Source organism: Onychomys torridus, chromosome X (genome assembly GCF_903995425.1).
Source record: "Onychomys torridus chromosome X, mOncTor1.1, whole genome shotgun sequence".
NCBI classification, from domain to species: domain Eukaryota; kingdom Metazoa; phylum Chordata; class Mammalia; order Rodentia; family Cricetidae; genus Onychomys; species Onychomys torridus.
In genome coordinates this window covers 85,708,009-85,723,939 of record NC_050466.1, presented here as the reverse complement: position 1 = coordinate 85,723,939, position 15,931 = coordinate 85,708,009, and the positions used below count along the sequence as shown (strand labels likewise).

At 37.5% G+C, this 15,931-nt stretch overlaps 1 protein-coding gene across 5 annotated transcripts in view; it reads right to left on the bottom strand.

Annotated features, from left to right (window-relative positions):
- Nucleotides 1–784: 784 nt before the first annotated feature.
- The window catches only part of Heph (hephaestin), an 82,360-nt gene continuing 67,213 nt past the window's right edge, over nucleotides 785–15,931 (bottom strand). For 3 of the 5 annotated variants that reach the window (XM_036174483.1, XM_036174484.1, XM_036174485.1), the window contains 4 exons: nucleotides 15,697–15,836; nucleotides 14,650–14,812; nucleotides 5,859–5,903; nucleotides 785–3,538 (listed from right to left, as the gene is read on the bottom strand). In XM_036174483.1, coding sequence (XP_036030376.1) covers nucleotides 3,306–3,538; nucleotides 5,859–5,903; nucleotides 14,650–14,812; nucleotides 15,697–15,836 — 581 coding nt within the window. In that variant the 3' untranslated portion in view covers nucleotides 785–3,305. The remainder of the gene's footprint in view (nucleotides 3,539–5,858; nucleotides 5,904–14,649; nucleotides 14,813–15,696; nucleotides 15,837–15,931) is intronic. The other 2 variants (XM_036174486.1, XM_036174487.1) reach the window with 1 other exon arrangement.

Here is a 15,931-nt window from a genome sequence, read left to right as displayed (position 1 = left end):
ATGGCTCACTGGCTAAGAACAAATATTGCTCATGCAGAGGACCTCAGTTTGGTTCCCAAACCTACATTGAGTGTCTTGCAACCATCTGTAATTCCAGCTACAGGGCATCTGATGCCTCTGGTTGTGCTCCATCCATCCCACCCTCACATACACATAATTAAAAAATAACTTTAAAGTATTTTAAAATGCACCATGCACTACCTATATCTTTCAGTCTCACATCTACAAACTAAGGACCTCCCAGTTGTATGTAAGTTATCAATATTAATTGACTGGGTTCCCTGAAATAGAGTCAGTTTTCATTATTCTCCACATAAACAACAGTCCAAATGGGGGTTGTCTTTTATTGCTTAATCTATCAGTTTGCAAAGGCTTAAATACTAACACTTGAATTGTGGTAAATTGTAAAAGAAACTCAAAGTAATAAAAATTGTTATTATAAAGAACTTACTAATAGATTTGCTTGGGAGAGATTAAGTCACACAAGTGAAACTTTGCCTATGTAGCACTAGTTACAAAACACCTCAAAGATAAGCAGCATGCTCGCCAGGCCTATTACGAATGAGTAAAACTTATGGTGCTAGAATGTGAATGTTTATTCACCAGGACTGGTCCTGATTCCTATACCAAAGATATACCTCTAAGGGATAGCTAGAGTTGGAGCAGAATAGAATCATAGCCATTATTAATTTCTGGTCTGCAATTAAGTCTCCTATGTTCCTATCAGGAAAAAAAAAATCTGTTACTGGGAGCCTACCAGAGAAGACTACTCAGACAGTTTATGTCCAGTTGAAAATCTTTATTCCAGCCAGCTGGGACTAAACTCAGTTATTTAGGACCCAAGTATAGCACTGAAAATTTAGAGTAAGGGGTTTTTAAAGGCAAAACCATACCTTGCTATCTTGCTTAGCAGCTGCAGAGGGAGGTTTTATACAAGCAAGCAGTTTCACAGAAGCTAAGATAAGCAATTAGATGGAAGGGGAGGTTTGCACAAGCAAGCAGTTTAACAGAAGCCAAGATAAATTAGCTGGAGCATCTTGAATTCAGGTTGCTAGAGTTCGATAATTTTCCACAGAGCTTTCCATCAAGGAGATTAAATTCTAGTCAAACCTAAAACAGCTTCCACAAGAATGCAAGATGGAGGAACCTCTGTACCATATTGCTCTGTCACAAGTCTGTCATGTAGAAAGGATGACCCTGGGTAAGAACTACTCAAAAAGGAATAACACTGCTATACCTAAAAATAATTATGGCAATATGTACTATATAAATCTCCTATCTGCCTAAGTGGCCAGACTTGAAGTCCCTTCACTGTTTAAATTATTCAAGGTATAACCTTGGGCCAGTAGAGAAAAAGATTTTAGGATGATAGTGTTTGTGGGATACATAAGCCTAAGGTATATATAAGTTAGTAAAATCTTCCATTCATTTCTGACTCTTATTTGGACATTAGCCACAGTCAGCCATGTGCACTTTGGTGAAGAGCCTTTACTTTATCTCTAAGTGTGTAGAGTGATTTCTCACTCAGAAGGCATATTATTTCTATAACAGGATAATGAGTAATTAATATGTTCCTCCACATCTATTTTCCCGGATTTCCAGAAATTTTCCAGAAAGCCACGGACCATGGATGAACAAAATGCCTTATTCTAGTCTTTATTTTCATCTCTGGCCTCCAACCTGCAACATCCTATGGCAACTGGAAACCAACTCTGTGGGTTGCTAACTAAGTAAACAAGTTGCTAGGCAACCTCACAATTTGAAATCAAGTGGGTAAGAAAGACAAAGAACAGTAAAAGTTTCCATGACAAAGGGAGAATAGAACCTTTTTGGAATCAAAGAGATGAAAATTTGAGTCTCCACTCAATTTGCAGCTGAGTCACCCTAAGTAAAATCATTTAATCTCCACTTTAATGAACCAAGGCAAGTCCAATCCAATCAGGAATTAGAATTATTTGCTATGTGTAAGAAGATCACTGTGCACCTTTGTTATTACCTTGTTTTCTATTGTTTCCTTTGTGCTCTTTTTTTCAACCCAGGGACTCTTTTATTAGGCAATCACTTTACCACTATGCTATATTCCCATACCATTGCTATTATCATGACTCTCCATGATGCCCTTCTGTTCTCCATTTGCCATGTGGAAACTAGAGTGGGAATGGACTGTCTTACCCCATTCCTATTTTTTGGTCTGTGTTTTCTGATCAAAGTTTCAGAGAGGATTAAACATGCTGGTAACAAAGGGATATTGCTGTAAGGTAAGGAAGGAAGGATTCTGTTCTATAAAGAGGTTCACAAATTGCAAACATTCCATTCATAGCCTTGTACCCACCCCCACCTACCAAATCACCACGCATGTACCTACCTCTTTTTGCCCAGTGGACAGGTATCAGTCTTGTCTCTGTACCTTCTCTGGCCACTTTTCTTGACATTCCAAAAATGTTTAGTACCCACAAAACTTATCCTCTAGGATGTTACCACTCTGACTGACATAGAGGCTTACTTTGACAAAGTGTATATATCTATAATATGCCTCCCCAGATCACTGAAATTCTTTTGTTTAAAATGTAATTTCACCTCCCAGTTGCCATGGGAATCATTAAAATCATCAAATTCAGTGTTCCAGTCTCTCAATAAGTACTTCAGTGGACAAGATTTGCTACCTCAAACATTGAGCAAACATTCAAAATTCCCTACAGTACCACTGTGTAGAAACCTGAAGGACTGTTTTACAGGTGTTTCTGGTTCCAGAGGTTGTAGGTACTCATGACAACCACAACCCTTTCATTTACTTCTCCTAAATAATCCATTGCCAAAGATAATTAAAGTGTAATTTGGATTCCCACTCCCCACCCTACCTTTCATTTTCCAGCATGCCTATGTCCTTGGTCCTTTATTTAGTTGTGGGTTAACTTTGTGGCTGATCATTTGGCCACAATTAAAAGTGTACTTGTCTTGTTAGGTCCGGGAAATAGAAACCTAATTAGGTACCTTTTTATTGGTATCAATTCTGTGAGAACAATTATGTTCTAGGAATTTCTGTACTTTCCAGTAGTGAAGGGTAACATACTCTAGCTGGTAAAATTTGTATACAAAAGAATTTACCTAATCCTGACTGCCTCAGGTTGCAAGGAAAATAAAGAAAAAATGAGAGCATATGATTTCCATGTAAATAAATAAAGAAATAGCCAGATAATTTTGATTCCATTCTCTGCCTCTCTACTACCCCTACCCCTTTACAAAAGAGTTTGCTGCTAGCACACGGCTTCCTGGGAGCATGGGCTACAATCCAGATGTATTTTCTATTACTGCTTGAGAGACAGAAGCTTGAAGCTATCATCAAGAATGGACCTCCTGTTGCGTCGAAGCTTTCTTTGTCGATGTTGGTGCCAGACTACACCACCAAGAGCCAGAGCAACAAGAAGCAGAATTACACACATGGCAATCAAAACAGAAGACAGAATCTCAGCATCCTTTATGGGGATCTTCATGCCCAGCATCTTCACATTGCCCCCTCCAATGTCTGTTAGGATCACTGCTGAAATGAAGGAAGAGGAAAGGGATACACATATATGAGGTTACCTTCTACAGACATCTAGAAAAACAATTCCATGAAAATAGGACAGAATAGCTGTCCCCATTCTTCAAACCAGCTGATGAAGACAGATTTCACATTTATAATCAGATAATTATAATATCACAGCTAGAAGCTCTCCTTGAAAATCAGTGATGTACCTATTCTGTTTGCCCATAGAAAGACCTAAGAGTCACTGGAGAATACTTAAAATGCTATAGAAAAAATAATTAGACTTGGTCTGCATGGACTCAGAGGGTAGAACTAGGATAAATAAGTGAAACTTCATGAAGAACATTAAGTCAATGCAGATTATTCATATTCATTTTAACCAGTAGACTGTGACAGCTTGCTGCCATGCTGTCTGGACTCCCATCTTTGTGAACCATGTTAATAGTAATATCAGGTAGATCTTTTTTGATGACTGTGATAGTTTCTGTCATATAAACATTCCACTGTCTTCAATTGAACTACAAGGCAAAGCTCAGAATTTTAAGTTATACATTTCCACCGTCTCAGTCAGGGTCTAAACTACCTTTCTAGTCTTAATCTGCTATTAGTCAACCACAGAAGCTCAATCTTTATTTCCCATAAAATATGGCACCCCCATGGGTTCCATCTTTGTTCAGACTTCTTACTTTGCCTGAATACTTCCATCTCCTTTGTAGCTCCATGTTACATAGCTGCAATTCATTTGGACAATTAATGGTGCCTTCCTCTAGGGTCCCAAATTGCCTGTGTTCTTTCTAAACCTATGGTTTATCTAGTCTGTGACCTAGGGCTAAGTGACCAAATGAATCTTAGTTTACTCTTTTTATAAAATGTAGATAATGATAACCATGCCTAACAAAGGGGATTATTATCAGACTTAAATGAGTTAATAATATGCATGGAATATTTAGCATGGCACCTGGTAAATAGCAAATATACAATAATTATAAGATAGTATTACTATTTACACATTCTGTGCACAGCATCTAGCATTACACTTATTGTTTCTGTGTCTCATTACATTTTTAGGCACTGGAAAGTAGCAATTATATCTTATTTGTTTTTGTGCCCCTGGTAATTGACACTTGTTTGATGAACGCATAATTGGATGAATGAATGTTCTCACAGAACTGAAAGAAGATGCAAAGTAATGAGTTCAAATAGAAACTGGAAAACATTCTGGTTCTGAGTTTACATTCTAGCATTTATTCTTCTTGTGACCCTGAACAAATGCCTAATTTAGAAAATTAGTGAGCTTTATTAGGCCAAATATTTTGACAGTATTTTCCTCAAGTGAGACTTTATGAAAAATGCACACATAATATTTATGTACGTATATAAAAATGTGTACACATTATATATACATATGCACATGCACAAATATGTTTATATATATGCATATGTAACAAATGATAAATGTATACATACACACATGTACATAACTATATGACATTAGGTTACTTGAGTTGAAGGAAATGTGATCTGAGCACTGCCCTTTCAACCTTACATTACCTTTCTCTAACCTCTTCAGGATACATCCCAGTCCATGGTTAACAATTCATGAGACACTTAAGTAGATCATAGGGACTTTACTAATGAGAAGCTGGTTTTCAGTAGAGCTGAAAATCTCCAGAGTAAACTGGTATTCCTTAGTATTCCTTTTATATGGGGCCTAGGCTTGTCTTTAACCTATGATTCTCCTGCTCCACTTCCCAAGTATAGGGATATCAGGCACACACAGGTCTAATAGTCCTTGTACTTCACAGAACTTTGTGAATCTGGTAAAAGACACAAATGGAGTAAAGAATGAAATAATAATTTTGACCTATGCATCATAGGAAAAGAATATTTTCTCAAAGAGAAACAAATTGTTCCCAAGCTACAATTCCTTGGTATTCTATAGAGAAAAGAGAAAAGAATAAAAGTAGTTGTTAAAGGACATATGATATTTGTTCTAGTCTCACATTATTCATGTAGCAATCTTTGTTTTTGCTATAACTTTTTCAGGTCTGACCTAGCCGGATTTGGAATTTTCTTCTCCCTTATAAAATAGTTTGTGAGCTAATAATACAGCTTTCTATGTGGCTGTTTTCCCAAGCTCCAAAGGTTATGTGTGATACAAGGTGAATAAACTAAATCCTAGTTCATTGGCTTTTGACATCTTACAGAAATCTTAATGTGTTATATTATGGTGTTCAAGTTTAGTCATGCTAGAAATGCTAGAAGTATCGCATATTACACACACACACACACTTCACATGTAACTTCTCAGTATATATATCATCCAACATACCTTTTCCAATTTCTTTGGTAATGGTAGTCATAGTACTTAAATATTCTGTGGGAAAATACAAGAGGTTGATCCTATTATTCTTTGTACCAATCTATAAAATTTCTATAGGATATTTACATTACTTGAAGCAATTTCTCCTTGGAATTTACTACATTATTAAGGTCTTTCTGATTGTATTTGATACCTTCTCTAAGAGAACAAGGGAATCCATGCCTGGTACTATAAATCTAGTCAAAATCCATAGTAGAGCAGATCATAGGTCTTGTGTGATGGAGGGTATAGAATACTGTTGTTTATCAAATTAACATAGCATCAAGTCACCTCCTAAACAGAGTTATCCTTTTAGACATATGATACTCTCAGCTTTAATGAAAGAAGACTATTTCATATGAATAATGTTGAAAGCAGAGGTCTATCACTGCACAGGTGCTCAGATCTAAACAACACATTTATACTATTCACTGTATGCTGTGGATATCACTCCGTACAAATAAAATGCTGTTTGGCCAGTGGCCAGGCAGGAAGTATAGGCGGGACAAGCAAGAAGAGAATTCTGGGAAGTGAAGGCTGAGGCAGAGAGATACTGCCAGCCGCTGCCATGACAAGAAAGATGTAAGGTACTGGTAAGCTGCGAGCCACGTGGCAAAATATAGATTAATAAAAATGGGCTAAATATAAGAGTAAGAGCTAGACAATGGTAGGCCTGAGCTAATGGCCAAGCAGTTTAAATAATATAAATGTTTGTGTGTTTATTTTACAAGTGGCTTGTTGGACTAACAGGGCTTGGTGGCACCTGGAAAGAAGATCGCCAACTACAAATGGTGCCCAACGTGTTGGCAAGAGTTTCCACCTAAAACCTGAGAAAAAAGATTCTAAAATAGAGCTAAAAACAGCTTCCTCGTAGTCTCTCTCACCTTAGTGGCAGCCCGCTGGTTTGAGCTACTATGGCGGGTTCCTGGCATGTGTGTCTGACCTGCAGTGTGGCAGGAATGAGGAGTCTACAAGTGGCACTTTACTCTGCTGCATGGTGGATTTAGCCTTTGCTTGTTTAAAAAAAAAAAAGGTTCTGAGCTATGCGCTGCTTTGATAGAACTGCTTCTGATAGTTGAAGGTACACATGGCTCCAGACCCAGAGTTGGTGGTAAACTGTACCACCACCACCTTGGGAAGCTGAGGTGGGCGGAGCCAGCAGCCGCAGAGGTGTTTCAGTTTTGCAAAGATGGATATTACACAGAGAATCTGGTTTGTGTTGTCCTTGGGATTTTTAACTGCAGAAAAAGATTTGATCATAAAAGCTGTTGAATTAAACAAATATGTAAATTTTAAAGGTACTTTGACTTCAAAATTTGGATATAAGGATATGTTGCTTTGGAAAAGAGTCTCTGCTTTTGTTTCCACAGAAAGCCAGAGGCTGTAGATTTGTTCTAGATTAAGATACATCAGGTTTGATCAGCCAAGACCACCTGAAAGGTCTCCAATGACACCACAGCCCAGATGATCCAACATCCAGAATGGTTTCAAGGCAACTGGCTCAGAGGTTTACCCTCATGGACTACTCCATAATCCTAAAATTTTCTTTATGTCCCCATAAGCTACAGCGCCCCCCTCCAGCAGGAAGTAGTAAAAAAACTACACCCAATTTCCCAAAATTATCAACCTGGCTTTGGAGATGGAATTGGCTCACTCCTTCTCTAAACCCAGACATATTGCTAAAAGAAAAGGTTAAGAGATTTTTGTGTCTCAAATCAAAAGAGCCCTCTGGTGTGGAACAGAAAAAAAAACAATATTTTTATTTCAAACAGGTTGATTATAAATGTGATCTCTTTCTAAAGAAGAAAAGGTGATATGATATAGATATAATAGGATGAAAGGGTAGATTAAGGAACTTACTTCTAAAGAGCAACAACTTGTTAATGTTTTACATTGGTATAGATCTTAGTCTATTGATACAAACTTAAAGTTAATTTTGTTATACTGTGTGTATATTTCTACTCTTGTTTAAGGTATTATGTTTGTACAGCTCATTTAAAATTGTAATGAATAATTAGAAATAGATTAATAATTAGTCATCTATGATAATCATATTCACAGCCATGTTAGTTAAGTCTTCTAGATATACACAGAAATATTTCAGATAGATAGGTAATCTTCAAAGACCTACAGAATATGGCATTTAAAATATTTTTAAAATTTAGACTTTCTGGACAGTGAGACATGTCTGCTCCTGGCAGCACCGATTTACTTCAGAAAGGAGGATGGGCATTGAAGACACTTCATATGGAGTTTATCTTCACCTTGGCAAAAATAGCCATTTGGGCAAGAAACTGTTCTTGCCTGGACTGCTTGATCAACTGGACATGCAGGACCCAAAGAAAGGTGACCACTGAACTTTGCTTCACAAAATGGTCCTTCAGGTTCCTGCTTCGCAGAGGAAACTGCCAGACATTCCACAGGACACTGAAAAATGTGACCAAGAGACTCTAGCCCTGTGGGCTGAAGACTAATGCCCCAACTTTACAAAGGAACATTAGGTGACTGTCCAGGCTGCCAGCTGTCTCTGTCTACCCTGCAAGACTCCCGAAAGTTGCTTGCATCCTTCTCCCGTTTCTCAGACAATATTATATCCTTCTGAGGTCTTTGATGTGGTTGAAGACTAGATAATTATAATTTCCTCAGTTATGATAAAAGATAGATATAAAACCTTAGACTCATAAATATAGGATAGATAGAATATTTTGTTTAATTTTGCCAAAACAAATAGACTAGATATTGTAACTATAATTCTTACTTGATAATTGTTTTGTTATATGTAATTTTACTATGTAAAAGTTAAAACCTTCCTTTAAAAAAAAAAAAAAGAAAAGTGGAAGTGCTGTGGATATAGCTCTGTATAAATGAAATGCTGTTTGGCCAGTGGCAAGGCAGGAAGTATAGGCAGGACAAGAGAGAAGAGAATTCTGTAAGTGGAAGCCTGGGTGGAGACACCGCCAGCCGCCACCATGACAAGAAAGATGTAAGGTAATGGTAAGCCACGAGCCACATGGCAAAATACAGATTAATAAAAATGGGCTAAATATAAGAGTAAGAGCTAGACAATGGTAGGCCTGAGCTAATGGCCAAGCAGTTTAAATAATATAAATGTTTGTGTGTTTATTTTACAAGTGGCTTGTTGGACTAACAGGGCTTGGTGGCACCTGGAGAGAAGCTCTCCAACTACAACTGTATGGCTTCAGCAATACTGTGGAAGAAATGTCACAAAGAATGTAAGACATGGAAGATATGGAGAAGGGCTGCAAAAATGTTATCTCCTGATCAAGACAAAGCCCCTGTAATCACAAACTCAAAGCAGGTGTGGATACCTGTCATGGATCCATACAAGAATAACATTGTCAACAGTTAAGCATAGATGGAGAAGTAGCTCAGTGGTCTCTATTGCTCATAGCTGGACTTTGCTACAGATAGATTTAGGGAGAGAGAGGACCATTGCCTTCAGTTAAGTACCCACTGGTGATCTCACCAGGCTCCAACAAATAGTTCCAATCCAATGGTCAGACAGATGGCTCTGATTAAACTGAATGTCACAAAACCAACATAAAAGTTTATGAATCTGAGAAAGGGACTGGTTGAGGTAGTTAAAGGGAGAGAAAGTAAGCAGAATACATTAACAGGCATGCATGAAATTGTCAAGTAAGACATTTCATCAGTTAAAAACCAATGTTAAAATGTTAATTTGATTTTCGGTGGTCACAGGAAACAAGGGCAAGTGCATAGACCTCAGAAGCAAAAATATAACTTGCTCACCTGCCTTTATTTCTATGTTTCTTCTCCCTTTCTCTATCCCCATTGAATATTGTATGATTTTTTCCTCCACCATTTCCTACTATCCCTTCAGAAAGCCCCTGCTCTCTGTCAAATGTACTGCTCTACACATTCAATCCTGTCTCAAAATAATTCTTCCTTTCTTCCTTCAATGAAGCTGAGCTAATTTCTGAGGCATGTGTTATTTAAAAATTGTTTATCTCGCTTTAGTAAAGAAGGATTTCTTTTGGGGACCACATTAACTATCTAGGCAAACAAAAACCCTTTCTTGTTACTCTTATCTAGTAGTTCTTTTCATCCATGGAAGTCTTTGGTTATTGGTATAGTCTTTCTCAATTCCCATCCCAGGAATGGACACTTTCATTCTAGTTTCTTGTATATTCACTCCAGTTTTACCACTCATGGTCAATCATGGTCATACTGAATTTCTCATCCAGACCTGCACCACCACAGAAATCCAAAATCTAGTAGAAATATCTCTTTTTAATTCTTATTCTTTTGCTAGCAAAAATCCTGTTATTCTCCCTCTTGTTAAACATTTTATTCCTAAACCATTTGACTTCCCTGACCTACCCATTTCATCCATATCTTCTTTTCCACTAATGACCAGATTAGAATCCACAGTCCATAACTTCAAACACTCACATATGGAATCACAGAAACTATACTTGCCTTGTATTTTACCCAATATGTTGAATAACACAAGAAAAAATACACATGTAAAAATTTGGATTCTCTGTGTCTAATTTTAACTAAGCCTGCAATGCTATAAGACAATAATGACTTTATTTCTCACTCCAAAATAGCTATCCTAACCCTTCTCCCAATTTCCTCAAATAGTTCCCCCTCAGCAGATGACTCTATAAGCTACATCACAGAGGAATCAAGAGAAGATAAGGCAGAAAACCTGTTTGCCAAGATCTCCTTCTAAACCTAAACACTGATCCTCTTTTTTCTGTCTTCTCTCATATCACAATACAAAGATTCTCTTCCTCCAGTATTGTATTCATCCTTCCTTTTTAGATGTGGCTCATATGCCTCATAGCTTCATTGTGAACTTTATCCAAGAAACTGGAAACAACCTAGAGGTCCCTCAACAGAAGAATGGGTAAAGAAAATGTGGTACATTTACACAATGGAGTATTACTCATCTGTTTTAAAAAAAAGTACATCATGAAATTTGAGAGCAAATGAATGGAACTAGGAAAAAAAATCATCCTAAGTAAGGTAACCCAGGCCCAGAATGACAAACATGGTAATATCCATTTATGTGTGGATATTAATTGTAAAGTTAATGATAACCAAAGTACAATCTGCAGACCCAAACAAGGTAGGTGCAAGCAATTATATCTCATTAGGAAAGGGAAGTAGAATAGATAAAAACAGCTAAAATTAAGTGACATTTGAGAGGTAGTATAAGAGCCTAATACAGTGGAAACTTCTTAAAATACATATATGAAGGTGATCTAAATGAAATAGCCAAATAACAAGGAGGCACAGTCCCAACTGGCCATCTCTCGTCACCAAACAAAGCTTCCTGTACCAGGATTGGTGTACATCTAATTGAGTTGTTGACCAAAAGGGCCCAATGGGAAGGCCCAAACAACTCAGGCTATTGACAAGACTATACATTGCTTGCCACAAACTAAGAAAAAGACCCCTGCACAACTCACTGAACATGGAGAAGTTACTCTGGTGCCCACATACAAGCCTCCACCTCTAAGTTCTAGCTTCTTTGGTATAGAAATGTACTCTGCATGCTCTCAAAAGAGAAACATAACACCAAGTAATCTACAAACCCTTTGATCTATAATAGTATCATGCCTGCAAGATATGATAGTGCAATGGTGGCACAAAACTTGTGGGAGTAACCAACCATAACTGATTTAACTTAAGGTCCATTCCATGACATGGAACCCATACCTAGTACTACCTAGGTGGCTAAGAACCAAAGACTAGATGGTCCAGTGACCTAGCTGAAAACTAAATAATACTGGTCTACAAGAGGAAAACAACAACATCAGAAAGCATAGTGATTAAATGACTCCTAATGACATTCAGCCATATTCATAGATCAATGCCTTGCCCAGCCATCATCAGAGAAGTTTTCTCCAACAGCATTTGGGAACAAATATAAAGAAGCACAGCCAGACATTAAGAGTATGAGAGATCTGAGAACAATCAGCTCTAAATGGGAAATCTCTATCAAATACCTCTCAGCTTAGAGCTCAGGCAACCCCAAGGAAGAGGCAGCAGAAAGAGTATAAGAGCCAGTAAGGATGGAGGCCACAAAGAGAACAAGAGCATCGAAATCAACATGAGCAAAGCTTATATGAACCAAAAAAAATTAAGGCAGCATGTACAGGGCCTACATGGGTCTGCACCAGGTCCTCTGCATATATATTATAGCTCTTAGTTTAGTGTTCTTATAGAATTCCTGAGGGTACAATTCTAGTGCCTTTTGGGTTCTTTTCTTTCTATTGGTTTGTCTTGTAAATTTTTGATGTGACAATTTTTGTTTTATATTTTATTTTGTTATATCTTTTAAAAAATGAATGAAGGAATGAATTGGGAACCTAGCCACTAGGGTATAGGTTAACAACTGAACACTCCTTTACACATGCTGAGAGGGAAAATCAATTTTCTCTAATGAAGTGACACTGGGTATATCAACCAGTCCAGGGCAGGCCTCATGTTCAGGAGTAATGTACTTCAGTGTGTGTGTGTGTGTGTGTGTGTGTGTGTGTGTGTGTGTGTGCTTTTATTTGGTTACAGATTGGTGGAATTTTGTTGCTTATTTTTCTATTTGGTTTTCCTTTTATTTTGCTTTCTTGTTTTGGGGAGGGTGTTCTTGTTTGGGTTTTTTATTTGCTTTTTTGAAAAAGAACTTAAATTTGAGTGGGTAGAGAGAGGGAGGAAATCTGGAAGGACTTTGGGGAAGGGGAAGAATATGGTCAGAATATACTTAAATCTAAAAATTTGTTCTAAATAATTAAAATAAAAATCTTAAAAGAAAAAAAAGTTAGGCTTTCTCTCTTTATCTTTCTTTAACTCTATCTTCTGATTGCACTGTTAGCATATGTAGAGTCAGAGCAAAATGGGATCATTCATATTGAATAAAGAAACAAAACTGGCTGGGCGGTGGTGGCGCACGCCTTTAATCCCAGCACTTGGGAGGCAGAGGCAGGCAGATCTCTGTGAGTTCAAGGCCAGCCTGGGCTACCACCAAGTGAGTTCCAGGAAAGGTGCAAAGCTACACAGAGAAACACTGTCTCAAAAAAAAACAAAAAAAACAAAAAAACAAAAAAAAGAAAAGAAAGAAAGAAAAGAAACAAAACTGTAAACAGGTTAAGAGGTATGGGTTGGATCTCCTCAAAGGGTAATTTGAGGTACTCTGATGATACATATTGAGATGTTCTCATATTTTGAATGGCTCGTATATGAGGATAACTTATAATGAAAGAATAGAGCCTATTTTCTTGAATCTATAGCACCTTCATGGTATGTCTTCGGTCTGTGGACTGATAGAAAAATGAAGTCTGGTTTCTGGGGAATTGTACCACAGTAATAAGTAAAAGCAATAGAAGCAATATGCTAGCATTACGATTTGTCAGAGAAAAACTCTTTAATGACAGGAGAAATCATATGTGCTATCATTTTGTCTTCTTCCATTAAGTTAAGAACAGAGTTGTATTCCGTACTCTAGTTTGCTAAGTCTGTTTGAATAGTCAAAGGTAACTTCCTTCTCCATGTCTTTTGATAGAGTCAGGGGCTGCCAATCTCAAAATACTTACTCTAATACCATTATTTTCCAAAGCAGTATGATATATGAAAAAAACTTTAAAAATATCCATACAAGTAACATTATATGGACTGAGTTGGTTATAATTAGGAAAATATACATAGATACATAGATAGATAGATGATAGATAGCGATATGCATACATGCAATCAATAAATAATTAATGGAAAAGAGGTTTGTGACTTTGAAAAAGAGCAAGGGGGACTATATGCAAGGGTTTGGAGAGAGGAAAAGGAAGGGAGAAATGCTATAATTATATGATAATCGCAAAAATAAAAACAAAGTAAAGAAATATGCATTGATCCAAAAAGCTTCTTAGAAGGGACATAGTGCTGGTGGCTGGCCATAGTTCATGTAGAAGAAAAGAGACACTTGACATTTCACTTAGACAGAGCTAATTCTGCAGAACTGTCATTCACAAAGCCATGATTAGAATATTCACTAGAATTATTTTCTTCTCTTTAGCAAAGGACTCACTATGATCTGGGGGTGTAAATCAGTGAGCATGTCTGTGTCTGTGTGTGTCTGTGTCTGTGTGTGATGTGTTGTGTTGTATATATGCTCACATGTGTTTGTGCAGGTATGTGTGCTCATGCCCATGCATTCAAAATCTTTGCTTCATTGACAGTCTCCCACTGAACTTAGACCTTACTTACTGTTTGGCTAAGCTAGTAAGCTCCCTGCAGCACTTGGGTTACAGGTATTTTGGTCACACTCAACTTCTTTTAAATGACTGTAAATTTAGGTTCTCATGCTTGCTTGCAAACACTGTTGCCCACTCAGCCATCTTCCCAGCCCCACACACTTATCTCTATTGACAATGACCACATCGATTCATTAAGAATTTCCTTGATATAGTACTTCTATTAGACACTAAATGATGAATTTGTAAATAAACAAACTATTTTTTTTTGTCAAAGGGTGGTAAACCTACACTAGAAAAAAGCCCTCCCAGTTTCAGGCTAGGCCAACACATGTGAGCTTATTACATTTGCAGGGGAGAATGAGAAATGCCGCTTGCGGAAATGCCTAAATGGGCCCTGCTCTATGATAAATCCTGTTTCTTCTGGACCTGTAGGGGGAAGTTCAAGTGGTTCCTTACTATCACATGGTTTCTGCAGGCTAGACAAAAGATGAGAAAATAACACACTTGAGGGGCTTGAGTCTTACCTTTGTGAGACAAGACAGTAAAGATGGTCTCCATGCCAGCATGAACATGGTCAGTCACGTGGCAGTGCATCAGCCATGTCCCAGGGTTGCTGGCTACCATCTCCACAACCTCAAATGTCCCTGGGAAGAGATCCACAACATCTGCCCGGTAACTGTGTCCATTCTGCAAGAAAAAATGATGGGGAGAAGAACTAAAAATTATAGGAACCAACTTACAGCTTACAGAAACTAAAAGACTATGATGCTAAGGATTAACTAAAAGATAAAGTTCTTAAGACTCCAAAATGTCTGTACCAACAAGAAACTTCAAAGGTCCATTTTATTTCTCTCTCCTAGAACCCAGTCATGTAAACTAAAACAACACAGCATTTTCCTCCTTCTACTTTTCCATCATGTGCCACAGATGAAAGAGGTTACCAGTTCTTTTAGAGGGTCCAAACCTAGTTTCTCTGAAAATTTCCATAAGCTAAAATCTGGAAAGTCTGGATTAAGTTCTGATCTCTAAGAAGGATCCACATGTTTCCTTTAGAAGTGAATTCAGTTTAGTTTCTCCTTTTTACCAAGACCCTGATCAAAATAGTTCTAGATCTCTAAGTCTACAATGATGCCTCTAATTCTGTGCTCTAAGATTAAAACATTTTCATAATCACAAATTGTTCTATGTAGCTCCTGAACTTAAACTCTTGTTATGATGGATTAAAGACTTTTAGAGATTTTAAGAACATTTGAAATTCTTTGCTCTTAAGATCATTGTTCATTGAGTCTAAAGTCTTTGGCTCACATACAGTGACACTGGTACCTTCCATCTACTTACTTTTTAAATGAGACAGTCTCTTAGTTATCAGAAGGAAAAGCTAAAGACTGGAAGTGACTACTGTTGGGATACACAATTGAGCAGAATCCTCTACTAGATGTTCCATATCATAGACCTTCATATTCCTTAACTTATTATTATTATTATTCCTTAACTTAACCTTATTCCTTGCCATTGACTCTCAAGGCATTGTTTTAAACACTCCTATGGGGCTCAACCATATTTCAGCTCACCTGGTAGAGAAAACTCTCTGCATGGAAGTGTACAGTGTGAATGTCAGTATCTTGGCCCATGGCTAGCATGTACCAGGCTATTCTTTCTCCTTGGTATACAGTAAGACCCCTGAGATTGGCGTAGAGTTTCCCGTTGATGGCTATAAAAGAAGAAAATGTCTTGAATCTTTTCCTTTATTTACATTTTGCCCTATGTCTATTTCCTATCATTTCTGATGATAGCAATAGACTACTA